The sequence below is a fragment of the Bos grunniens genome, chromosome 8 (genome assembly GCF_055505025.1).
Source record: "Bos grunniens cultivar Pamir isolate PY7600 chromosome 8, Bosgru_T2T1.0, whole genome shotgun sequence".
NCBI lineage: Eukaryota > Metazoa > Chordata > Mammalia > Artiodactyla > Bovidae > Bos > Bos grunniens.
This window is the reverse complement of record NC_141172.1, coordinates 82,699,197-82,711,881: the sequence shown is the minus strand read 5'-3', so window position 1 is coordinate 82,711,881 and position 12,685 is coordinate 82,699,197. Positions and strand designations below refer to the sequence as shown.

The 12,685-nt window shown below is 40.9% G+C and overlaps 1 protein-coding gene across 21 annotated transcripts in view; it reads left to right on the top strand.

Moving 5' to 3' along the window:
• Positions 1-11,362, top strand: part of SLC35D2 (solute carrier family 35 member D2) — a 59,063-nt gene extending 47,701 nt beyond the window's left edge. For 8 of the 21 annotated variants that reach the window (XR_015170197.1, XR_015170195.1, XM_086417035.1 and 5 more), the window contains 4 exons: positions 2,778-2,866; positions 6,612-6,690; positions 7,798-7,880; positions 10,729-11,362. Coding sequence is in view for 19 of the 21 variants with exons in the window: in XM_086417035.1 (XP_086273161.1) it covers positions 2,778-2,866; positions 6,612-6,690; positions 7,798-7,880; positions 10,729-10,831 (354 nt within the window). In the remaining 2 variants the exon portion in view is untranslated. Of the gene's footprint in view, positions 1-2,777; positions 2,867-6,574; positions 6,691-7,797; positions 7,881-10,728 lie in introns of those variants that run through there. The other 13 variants (XM_086417037.1, XM_086417029.1, XM_086417025.1 and 10 more) reach the window with 4 other exon arrangements.
• The last annotated feature ends 1,323 nt before the right edge of the window (positions 11,363-12,685 follow it).

Below are 12,685 nucleotides of genomic sequence, written 5' to 3'. Positions count from 1 at the left end.
TGACCTAAATCAAATCACTTATGATTCAGTTCAGTTCAGTCGCTCAGTCGTGTCTGACTCTGGGACCCCATGAACCACAGCACGCCAGGCCTCCCTGTCCATCACCAACTCCCGGAGTCCACCCAAACCCATGTCCACTGAGTCGGTGATGCCATCCAACCATCTTATCCTCTGTTGTACCCTTCTCCTCCTGCCCTCAATCTTTCCCAGCATCAGGGTCTTTTCACATGAGTCAGCTCTTCACATCAGCTGGCCAAAGTATTGGAGTTTCAGCTTCAACATCAGTCCTTCCAATGAACACCCAGGACTGACCTCCTTTAGAATGGAGAGTCTTCTCCAACACCACAGCTCAAAAGCATCAATTCTTTGGTGCTTAGCCTTCTTTATAGTCCAACTGTTATATCCATGCATGACTACTGGAAAAACCATAGCCTTGACTAGACGGACCTTTGTTGGCAAAGTAATATCTCTGCTTTTTAATATGCTGTCTAGGTTGGTCATAACTTTCCTTCCAAGGAGTAAGCATCTTTTAATTTCATGGCTGCAATCACCATCTGCAGTGATTTTGGAGCCCAGAAAAATAAAGTCAGCCACTGTTTCCACTGTTTCCCCGTCTATTTGCCGTGAAGTGATGGGACTGGATGCCATGATCTTAGTTTTCTGAATGTTGAGCTTTAAGCCAGCTTTTTCACTCTCCTCTTTTACTTTCATCAAGAGGCTCTTTAGTTCTTCTTCGCTTTCTGCCATAAGGGTGGTGTCATCTGCATATCTGAGGTTATTGATATTTCTCCTGGCAATCTTGATTCCAGCTTGTGCTTCTTCCAGCCCAGCACATCTCATGATGTACTCTGCATATAAGTTAAATAAACAGGGTGACAATATACAGCCTTGATGTACTCCTTTTCCTATCTGGAACCAGTCTGTTGTTCCATGTCCAGTTCTAACTGTTGCTTCCTGACCTGCATACAGATTTCTCAAGAGGCAGGTCAGGTGGTCTGGTATTCCCATCTCTTTCAGAATTTTCCACAGTTTATTGTGATCCACACAGTGAAAGGCTTTGGCATAGTCAATAAAGCAGAGATAGATGTTTTTCTGAAACTCTCTTGGTTTTTCGATGATCCAGTGGATGTTGGCAATTTGATCTCTGGTTCCTCTGCCTTTTTATTATTTCTTCTATTATGTGTACTTCATCTTCAGTCAGTTTTAAGTCTGAAACTGATTTAGAAGAAATCTATTTTTTCATGGTGCATTTTTCAGAATGCTGCTTTCTTACAGTTTCTCACTCAGAAGACACTGTGATCAGATCATTTCCTTCTTGGCAGTAATACAAACCTTTGTAAGCTTCTGAGCACATCCTTGGTTTTCAGAGCAGCTGGGACTGGGCTCGGACTGTCCCTTCGCTTTGGTTCAAGCTCAAGGAGCCACAGGATTAATGTGTGCACGTTCCAACCCTGACTCCAGAAAACTCTCTGTCAGTTTCTCTCTTATTTTCACTGCTTTCAAGTTTGCATTTCCAACTTGCTTTTTCTGACCACCCAACCTCTATCCAGAGTTGAAAATGTAATTTAAAAACTTTTTAACACTTTGAAAATGTACATTAAGAAGCCAACAGAATGATGAAAAGGGCAGATTTTTTTTTGAGCTAGGGTTAAGGATTCAGCTTTAAGGAATGCTATTTGTAACCAAGAATTTGTAAATAAAGCTTATGATGAAATTGCATCAGGCAGGTAAACTGGATTGTGGCAGCCACGATAATTTAACACAGGCAAAGGTAAAATAAGACTGAAATTTAAGTAGACAAACTAGATTTTAAAAAGCTAGCTCTGCCGGTCTTTTTAATCTTGCCCAGAAGTGACAGGTTCTGGTTCGTTCACACCAGCAGCTGGCACCAGCCCCCAGGCCCTGGAGGCAATTATTTGACTCTGTTTCTGCCCCAATAGCAGCCTCTTTGATGGGCTTCCCTGGTGGCTGAGTCAGTAAAGGCCTAAATGTCCCTGGGTCCGCCTGCAACACAGGAGACACAGGTTTGATCCCTGGGTTGGGAAGATCCCCTGGAGGAGGGCATGGCAACCCACTCCAGTATTCTTGCCTGGAGAATCTCATGGACAGAGGAGCCTGGCAGGCTACAGTCCATAGGCTCGCACAGAGTCAGACACGACTGAAGCAACTGAGCATGCACACAGCAGCCTCTTTGATCTCACTGAAGCAGTAATATGTTCCTTAATAGAAATACAAGTGTATCTGTTTTCCCTGCTGACAGTATAAAGAATGTTCTATTCTTTGAAACTTCACTGATACTGCCAAGATGTAGGGTCCAAGACAAAACAATTCTGCTGGTTGCTTGGGCACTGGAGTGACAGAACCTTCAAAGAGTTTAGATATCCCCATCATTGCCCAACAAAGTACATCCTAGTGTGAACTCAATGCTCCAGGAAAATGGGCCATATTTATCCCATGGCTTTGGCTTCCTTGGCACACCACTGTGGTCTGGGGTAAGAGTGAGTTCTTACTAGAGTTGGGCAAGATGAGAGTACTTGAAGTTCTTTGAAATCTGGAATAAGAGAGTAATGTGCTTGGGTATCATTGTGATTGGTGGAAGGAGTGTGAAAGTGGCCTTTTATTACTCGAACATTTGTGTTGGATTTCTATATATGCTTGTACGTGGAATAGCAATCAACAACAAGATGTAAACAAGGCCATTTAGGTTCTGCTTGTGACTGCCAGGAGTGTGCCATCCAACTTTGGGTTAATCAGTTATTTTTTGTGTTATTTTTCAGAAACAGGAAGAAACCTTTGAGCAGGGGTTCTGGTCCAGGGGTTTCCACATGAGCACCTCCATCCCTCGGGGCCCTATAAACACCAGCTGGTATCTGTTGTCTGAATAAATGTATCTTGTATCTGTGCCATCATTTTTCAGATGTACACAGATGATAAGTATGATTTTAAAAGTATGGAATGGCAGAAAGCTACTGAGAATTCAGCAATGCTTTTAAATGTCTTTTCATTTTATTAATTCATAGATGCTAAAATCAAAACTATCATGTGAAGATTGACATTTTTGGTTTTAAAAGTGGTTTCCTTTGCACTGAGCTAATGGAGGATCTCTTAGTTCAGAATCTTGGTCTTAGCCAAAGGACTGTATAGGTCCTTTGCATATAGAAAACTATTATATTTCTTAGAAAATTTTAATATACTCCTTTGGGCCTAGTCATTTTATATAATAGTTACTCTCTCTGCCAACATTTGTTGGATCATAGAAAAAGCAAGAGAATTCTAGAAAAACATCTGCTTCACTGACTATCCTAAAGCCTTTCACTGTGTTGATCACAACAAACTGTGGAAAACTCTTAAAGAGATGGGAATACCAGACCACCTTATCTGTCTCCTGAGAAACCTGTATGCAGGTCAAGAAGGAACAGTTATAATTGGACATGGTACAACAGACTGGTTCCAAATTGGGAAAGGGGTACATCAAAGCTGAATATTGTCACCCTGCTCATTTAACTTCTATGCAGAGTACATCATGTGAAATGCTGGGCTACATGAATCAGAAGTGGGAATCAAGATTGCTGGGAGAAAGATCAACAACCTCAGATATGCAGATGATACTGCTCTAATGGCAGAAAGCAAAGAGGAACTCTTTAAAGAGCCTCTTGATGAAGATGAAAGAGGAGAGTGAAAAGCTGTCTTAAAACTCAACATTCAGAAAACTAAGATCATGGCATCTGGTCCCATAACTTCATGGCAAATAGATGGGGAAACAATGGAAACAGAGACAGACTTTGTTTCCTTGGGCTCCAAAATCACTGTGGATGGTGACTGCAGCCATGAAATGAAAAGACGCTTGCTCCGTGGAAGAAAAGTTACGACAAACCTAGACAGTGTATTAGAAAGCAGAGATATCACTTTGGTGACAAAGGTCTGTCTAGTCAAAGCTATGGTTTTTCCAGTAGTCATATATGGATGTGAGAGTTGGACCGTAAAGAAGGCTGAGTGCTGAAGAACAGATGCTTTTGAACTGTGGTGCTGGAGAAGATTCTTGAGAGTCCCTTGAACTGCAAGGAGATCAAACCAGTCAATCCTAAAGGAAATAAACCCTGAATAGTCACTGGAAGGACTGATACTGAAGCTGAAGCTCCATTACTTTGGCCACCAGATATGAAGCTAGAAAAGGACCCTGATACTGGGGAAGACTGAGGGCAGGAGGAGAAGGGGGCGACAGGATGAGATGATTAGATGACATTACGGACTCAATGGACATGAGTTTGAGTAAACTTCGGGAGATAGTGAAAGACAGGGAACCTGGCGTGCTGCACTCCGTGGGGTCACAAGGAATCAGGCAGGACTTAATGACTGAACAACAGCAACAAAAGAAATGCAGCCCGTCTGTCTGTAGAAAGTGGCTGTTCCTGTATCAGACGCCATCTGGCACTTAGGAGAACTGCTGCTAATTCGGATTCCCCCAGGAGGCTGGAGACAGGGACTCCTCCCCTCACTCAGCCCAGCTGGTGGGTGAGTATCCTGGTGGCCCACATTCATGGTAGATGGAAATTGGCCAAGGTGGTTTCACTAAAATTTGGAATGAAGAAAACATTGCACGTTTGGAACCTTGGATTAGGAAATTTAAACAAAACTGGAACATAAAGAACATCTTTGTTGTCTTGGGTATAACGCTGTGGTCCAGGTTAGGAAGTCTACAGGAAGCTTTACTGTGTCCTGGAAACTGGGTTGGGTCCCTCCCAGGAGTTGTGATTTCTGCTATTTTATTAGACTCTTAGCTCCTCCAGGGCAGATGCTGTGGCTTATGTGCTCTTACTACCCAGGCCCAGAAAAGCAGGCAACAATCAACATTGGGTTGATTTTTTAATCTTTTTATTATGCATGCTTTGGATTATTTATAGCTGCCTGGGTCTATAAATTAATGTTGAATTTATTAAAACTGTAAAAAAAACTTGTATTTTCTTAAGCCAATTTATAAATACTCTTGCTTTATTTATAAAATTAGTAACTTTTGTATTAATATAAGAATACTTTCATTATTTGGTTAATGGTTTAAGTGAAGTTTAAGTGATTGAAATCTCCTAAACAACTTACTGTAAATCAGTCTCATAACTTAGTGAATTAAAAAAAAATTAAACATCTTAAATGTAATTTACAAATGTAATTTACCTGATATTTTCCTAGCAATTCCAAGGTGTTATGAAACCCTAGAGAAGCTGATGGGCCAGGTTGTTTTATAAACCTAGAAACTCTTTGAAATCTAGTAAACCAAACTTGGCAATGTGGTAAATCACCTTTTAAACATCAGAATACTGTGTACAGACTTAGATTTTTGTATTCTTTTCAAGTGAAAATTGCAAATTTAATATAGATTTCAGATACAAACAACAAAAGTCAAGATGTTGGATTCTCTCACTTGTAAAATTGTTGTAATTACCTTAATAACAAAGACATACATTATTCTGAAGATTACAAAATTTATTTGTAATTGAGTTTATTCCTTAACTTAGTATAAAAACTTGATATATATTATCTCTAATATTTTTTCTCTATCATTCCTGGTAATGAACATATTCAGGCCAAAAACGGTTATTGTGTTGCATATTAGTGATCTAGATTCTATTGTTAACAATCAGAAATTTGGACCTGGACCTGAAACTGGTAGGTACATTGCCCCAGGGGGAGTCTCCCTAATGCCCGGGGCCTGAGCCCTTTCTTAGAGTACAGTTCCCAAGCTAGGATTTAGCTTTAAAATCCAACACATCTTATGTTCTCTGTATCTTTCCAGTTTCATTCTTAACCAGTTTTGATGGTAACCTCTTTCAACATTTAATCTCTGATTCCAGTGGATGAAATTTTGCACCCCACTTGGGTTACACCTAATTTTCTTTACTACTTGAATGAAATGAATGTATTTCTTTACTTTTGATTGGATTCTTCATTCTTTTCTGTGTATGTGAATATATATTTTCTTCTCTGATGCCTGGTCATGATTCTGTAATCATTTTGTTGACCAGTGTCGGACATACTGGTCAATGCTGAATACCTGTTGAATTAACTTTGGTAGTAGAGTACAGGAGTATTATAGGCATGTGGAACCCATTATCTAAATCTTCTTAGTCCAAAGCTAGCAATCGTTCAGCAGCTTTCCCTGGTAACACCAGTGTTTCTCAAAACTAGCTGCATGTTATAATCATCCACAGATCTTTGATACAGCACGTGTCTGGGGCCCCACCTCAAACCAGATGGAGACTGTCTGTCAGGCATCATGGTGTTAAAAGTGCATCAAGCGATTCTGATCCACAGAGAGGATTGAAAACCATTGTTGTAACATAGCTGTTAAGTGAAAGAGTTCAGATCATTTAAAAAAATCTTATTGTCTTTATGCCCTTTTTGTGGAAACACTGACGGGAAATGCACAGATAAAATGAAAAGGACACCTAAGGTAGAAAGTTTGGCTAATGCACGACTAGACTATTTTCCTGTAAAAAGTTGAAGTTAATAAGGAGGTGTTTTAAAATGTAGGTTATAAAATCTTCATAGTATGTTTTTCTTTTTTATTTGTTTAAAACAGCTGACTCTCCACTCAGGTGTTTGCTTCCTTGTCCCAGGTTTCTGCTGATGTACTCCACAGTTTTGTGCAGCTACTACAATTCAGCCCTGACAACGGCGGTGGTTGGAGCCATCAAGGTAAGTGGTTGAAGCCTTGAAATAAACAACCAAATTGGGGGATTGACTGTTTGATTTTATTGTTATTATCCGTGGTATAGTAAGAACGGAGGCTTGTGATATTTTCAGCTATGGCTGGGTAATCCCTTCTTACATTTTCTAATCTTTTAATCCACAAGACAGAGGGAAGGCCTGCTACTTTAAAGCTTGTTGTTCTGTTGCTCAGTTGGGTCTGACTCTTTGCAACGCCATGGATTACAGCACACCAGGCTTCCCTGTCCTTCACTGTCTCCTGGAGTTTGCTCAAACTCATGTCCACTGAGTTGATGATGCTATCCAACCATCTCATCCTCTATAACTTTTAAATTGGGAATGGAAGGAAGGGATGGTATGGGAAAACCAAGTAAAATAGCTGAAAAAATTACAAATTTCTGCGACAAGATACAGAGTGATCTACATTTTGATTTTCTGGGAGAATACTGCTGACTAAGGGAATCCTTATGAAGAACTGTTTTCAGTCTAGATCTGCACACAGTTATAAGGTGATTAACGCTGGGATTGGTGTATATGCTGTGTGTGTACAGCATTTGAGTACACACACTAATGAATCGGAGGGTGAGGTATTCTAAATTCTGTTCTGCAGTTGCTTTGTGTTTCTGTTCACATGAGCTTCTATGATGAATGAGTGCTTCATCAGTAGACTTATCTTTTGGCTACCCAAAGACCATTGAGAATATCCTGGACTGAGTACTGCTTAGAATTTGTCAGCTGTCTTAATCAGTTTACGTTTAGGACTAATATGATTAAAATTCCCTACCCAGTGATGATAAAGAGATGAGATCTGAAAAGCTGATTACAACCCAACTCTTACATCTTTTTTCTGGTATAGTATGTGGAAGAAGGTATAGATGATGCAGTTCTGTGATTATAGTGTTATAGTTTACTTCATTTTCTTTATAAAGCCATATGTTATAGTTTTTATTCACATATTCAATATTCCATGAATTCCTATTATATGCAAATCTCTTTCAAAAGTAACTGAAATATTTTGTTTCAGATTTCACCTTATATATGTGTTTTCCCCCCAAATCCTTTACTTCTAAGATCACTAATCCTCTCTTTTTGCAGAATGTATCCGTGGCCTACATTGGAATGTTAGTAGGTGGAGACTACATTTTCTCTGTGTTAAACTTTGTAGGGTTAAATATTTGGTAAGTGGGATTTTTAAATGAATTCATTTTAGTAACATGAATTTTAAAAGCCTGGTTAATATGTTATAAGTGAAAGAATAGGAGGTGTTTTGATGTTACAATTCCTAGGATAAATTTTGCTTGAAATATTCAGTTCATCTCTTTATGACATACTTGCTCATGTGGTTCATGGGGATGTGTGTAATGAAAATTCAGAGTCGAGAGCTGAATTTAATTCATGTGTCCTCCTCACAGAAAAGACCCTACATGTGGCCTTCCTTTTGTGAATGGGCCTCACTAAATCTGTGCTCCATCAAAGCACATGTGTTAAAGATGTTGGGAGATACTTTTGAAAGGCATTTTGGGGTCTCAGAGGTAGGACATCATTTTAGGATAATCAGTTCAGTTCAGTCGCTCAGTCATGTCCGACTCTTTGCAACCCCATGAATCGAAGCACCCCAGGCCACCCTGTCCATCACCAACTCCCGGAGTTCACTCAGACTCACATCCATTGAGTCAGTGATGCCATCCAGCCATCTCATCCTCTGTCGTCCCCTTCTCCTCCTGCCCCCAAACCCTCCCAGCATCAGAGTCTTTTCCAATGAGTCAACTCTTCGCATGAGGTGGCCAAAGTACTGGAGTTTCAGCTTTAGCATCATTCCTTCCAAAGAAATCCCAGGGCTGATCTCCTTCAGAATGGACTGGTTGGATCTCTTTGCAGTCCAAGGGACTCTCAAGAATCTTCTCCAACACCACAGTTCAAAAGCATCAATTCTTCAGCGCTCAGCCTTCTTCACAGTCCAACTCTCACATCCATACATGACCACAGGAAAAACCATAGCCTTGACTAGACGAACCTTTGTTGCAAAGTAATGTCTCTGCTTTTGAATATGCTATCTAGGTTGGTCATAACTTTCCTTCCAAGGAGTAAGCGTCTTTTAATTTCATGGCTGCAGTCACCATCTGCAGTGATTTTGGAGCCCAAAATAATAAAGTCTGACACTGTTTCCACTGTTTCTCCATCTATTTCCCATGAAGTGGTGGGACCAGATGCCATGATCTTCGTTTTCTGAATGTTGAGCTTTAAGCCAACTTTTTCACTCTCCACTTGCACTTTCATCAAGAGGCTTTTTAGTTCCTCTTCACTTTCTGCCATAAGGGTGGTGTCATCTGCATATCTGAGGTGACTGATATTTCTCCCGGCAATCTTGATTCCAGCTTGTGCTTCTTCCAGTCCAGCGTTTCTCATGATGTACTCTGCATATAAGTTAAATAAGCAGGGTGACAATATACAGCCTTGACGAACTCCTTTTCCTATTTGGAACCAGTCTGTTGTTCCTGGTCCAGTTCTAACTGTTGCTTCCTGACCTGCATACAAATTTCTCAAGAGGCAGGTCGGGTGGTCTGGTATTCCCATCTCTTTCAGAATTTTCCACAGTTTATTGTGATCCACACAGTCAAAGGCTTTGGCATAGTCAATAAAGCACAAATAGATGTTTTTCTGGAACTCTCTTGCTTTTTCCATGATCCAGCAGATGTTGGCAATTTGATCTCTGGTTCCTCTGCCTTTTCTAAAACCAGCTTGAACATCTGGAAGTTCACGGTTCACATATTGCTGAAGCCTGGCTTGGAGAATTTTGAGCATTACTTTACTAGCATGTCAGATGAGTGCAATTGTGCGGTAGTTTGAGCATTCTTTGGCATTGCCTTTCTTTGGGATTGGAATGAAAACTGACCTTTTCCAGTCCTGTGGCCACTGCTGAGTTTTCCAAATTTGGGGGCATATTGAGTGCAGCACTTTCATTGCATCATCTTTCAGGATTTGAAATAGCTCAACTGGAATTCCATCACCTCCACTAGCTTTGTTCGTAGTGATGCTTTCTAAGGCCCACTTGACTTCACATTCCAGGATCTGGCTCTAGGTCAGTGATCACACCATCGTGATTATCTGGGTCGTGAAGATCTTTTTTGTACAGTTCTTCTGTGTATTCTTGCCATCTCTTCTTAATATCTTCTGCTTCTGTTAGGATAATAGTATATTGTTTATTCCAATAATAACCAGGTGCTTATTTCTCTCCAAGTTTATGTGTTAGATCTGACCTGCTCTTTTTCTACTGCCAAAGATTTGTAAATAAGAGGGCTAATTCTCATCAATTAATCCACATATTTGAGGAAGTAAAACAGGGGGTTTGATAATTTCCTTCACATTAGGCCAGTTCAGTTCAATTCAGTCGCTTGGTCGTGTCGGACTCTGCGACCCCATGAATCGCAGCACGCCAGGCCTCCCTGTCCATCACCAACTCCCGGAGTTCACTCAGACTCACGTCCATTGAGTCAGTGATGCCATCCAGCCATCTCATCCTCTGTTGTCCCCTTCTCCTCCTGCCCCCAATCCCTCCCAGCATCAGAGTCTTTTCCAGTGAGTCAACTCTTCGCATGAGGTGGCCAAAGTACTGGAGTTTCAGCTTTAGCACCATTCCTTCCAAAGAAATCCCAGGGCTGATCTCCTTCAGAATGGACTGGTTGGATCTCCTTGCAGTCCAAGGGACTCTCAAGAGTCTTCTCCAACACCACAGTTCAAAAGCATCAATTCGTCAGCGCTCAGCTTTCTTCACAGTCCAATTCTCGCATCCATACATGACCACTGGAAAAACCATAGCCTTGACTAGCCGGACCTTTGTTGGCAAAGTAATGTCTCTGCATTAGGCCAACTGCATTGTAAATCAATTATACTTCAACAAAATTTGAAAAAAGAAATAAGTAGCCAAAGTATCAAAAAAATTAGGCTGATTATCTTTATCAAGAGTATAACTGTTGATGGTACCACCTATGGAATTTATTTTTACTGTTGTTTTTTTCCTTCTTTCAGCATGGCAGGAGGCTTGAGATATTCCTTTTTAACTCTCGGCAGCCAGTTAAAGCCTAAACAACCTGTGGATGAAGAAAACATCTCTCAAGATTTGAAGGTCTAGAACCTGGGGCAGAATTGCAGAGTCGCTTGCAGACTGTGGGGAGGGGGGGATATTCCTAGCTGTTTTGGCTGTGGCACTTGCCCTTCTGGTTAAGGCACAACAGGAATGTCTGCAAAATGCAAAGTGAATCTACCTCATGCGCTGCACGAGGAGCCATCATCAACCCTGAGAAACGTACCCGGGCAAAGCCTTACCAGCTGAAAGTGAATCTTTTCAAACAGTTGGTGAAAGGCATCGTTTCATGGCACTTGCGGGGCCCACACACCTGTGCACTCTTCCAGGTATCCACAGTGCTTCGGGGCGGTCAAAGGCCAATGCTGGTGAGTGTGCTTATCAGCACCTTGGCCTTAATTTCAAAGATCCCAGCCAAAGCAAAGTGCCAATGAGAACATTTCTTTGGTTTAAGCAGACATGTCTTCATTTTAGTAAAATCAACCACTTAACTGCCAGTAAAGTTGTTAGCTTTGATTTGATCTTATATGTTGGTATCTTCACAACCATCAAAGTAAAATAAAAAATAATTTATATGCATGCCTCATACTGTTATGTTATTGTAGGCAGGCAGTAAACAGTAAGTCATTTTATTCAGTCTGCCTTGAAGGGTAATAAATGACTCATGTTGGGAAAAATTACAAAATAACTCAATGGAAAAACAATACTCAGCGTGCTCTGTCAACATTTAAGTAGGTTATATTATTTAAGTAGGTTATATTTCTCTCCTGTTCTCCTCCCAGGTTTGTTCAGGGGACTCTGAAATTCAGATCACATCAACTTTAACCAAGGTATATATTTTTTTTCCTGGGCTTGCCTGACTTCCCAGACCAATGGTGCGTGGGAAGCAACCTCGGATCGGATGACAGTTCTTATCATCTCCTCCGAGGTGTCTCAGTGGTAAAGAATTCACCTGCCAAAGCAGGAGGCACAGGAGATGTGGGTTCGATCCCTGGGTTAGAAGGATCCTCTGAGGAGGAAATGGTAACCCACTCCAGTATTCCTGCCTGTGAAATCCCATGGACAGAGGAGTCCACTGGGTTGCAGAGTCTGACATGACTGAGCACGCACGCACTGTACGGCACCATTTAGAAATGGACTGTCCTCACAGGGGTTGTGGCGCAAGGTAAGGCCCCACTCTGGGAATCAGGGGCCCTTCTTTTCAGTCTTGTCTTCACTGCTGACTCACTGAGAGCTCCACAAGTCACCTTGCCATGGTTGCCTCCATTTTTTAATCTGTACAATGGAACAATATTCCCAAATCCCTGCCAGCTCTGACTTTCTAAGTTTATAGAAGCTGAACCAGATGGACAGGGCAGCAAATGAAGGAATGACTGTGTTGACATGTTTAATTAAAAAAATTAATTGTAAAATACACATAACATACAATTATCAGCGTAACCATTTCTAAGTGTACAGTTTAGTAGTGTTAAGTATATTGACAGTGTTGTGTAGCCAATCTCCAGAACCTTCTCATCTTGCAAAACCAAAACTCTATACCCATTAGACAATGACTCCCCATTCCTCCCTTTCCCCAGCCCTTGGCAACCACCATTCTGTTTTCTGTCTCTATGAATTTGACTACTATAGATACCGCATAAAAGTAGAATCACACAGTATTTATCTCTCAGCTAGCTTATTTCACTTAGGATAATGTCCTCAAGGTTCATCCATGTTGCAGCATATGTCAGAATTTCCTTTCTTCTTAAGACTGAGTAATGTTCCCTCATATGGATATACCACATTTTGTTTATCTATTCATCTGTCAGTGGACTCTTGGGCTGCTTCTACCTCTTGGCTATTTGTGTATAATGCTGCTATTAACGTGGGTGTACAAATATTTCTTTGAGACCCTGCATTCAG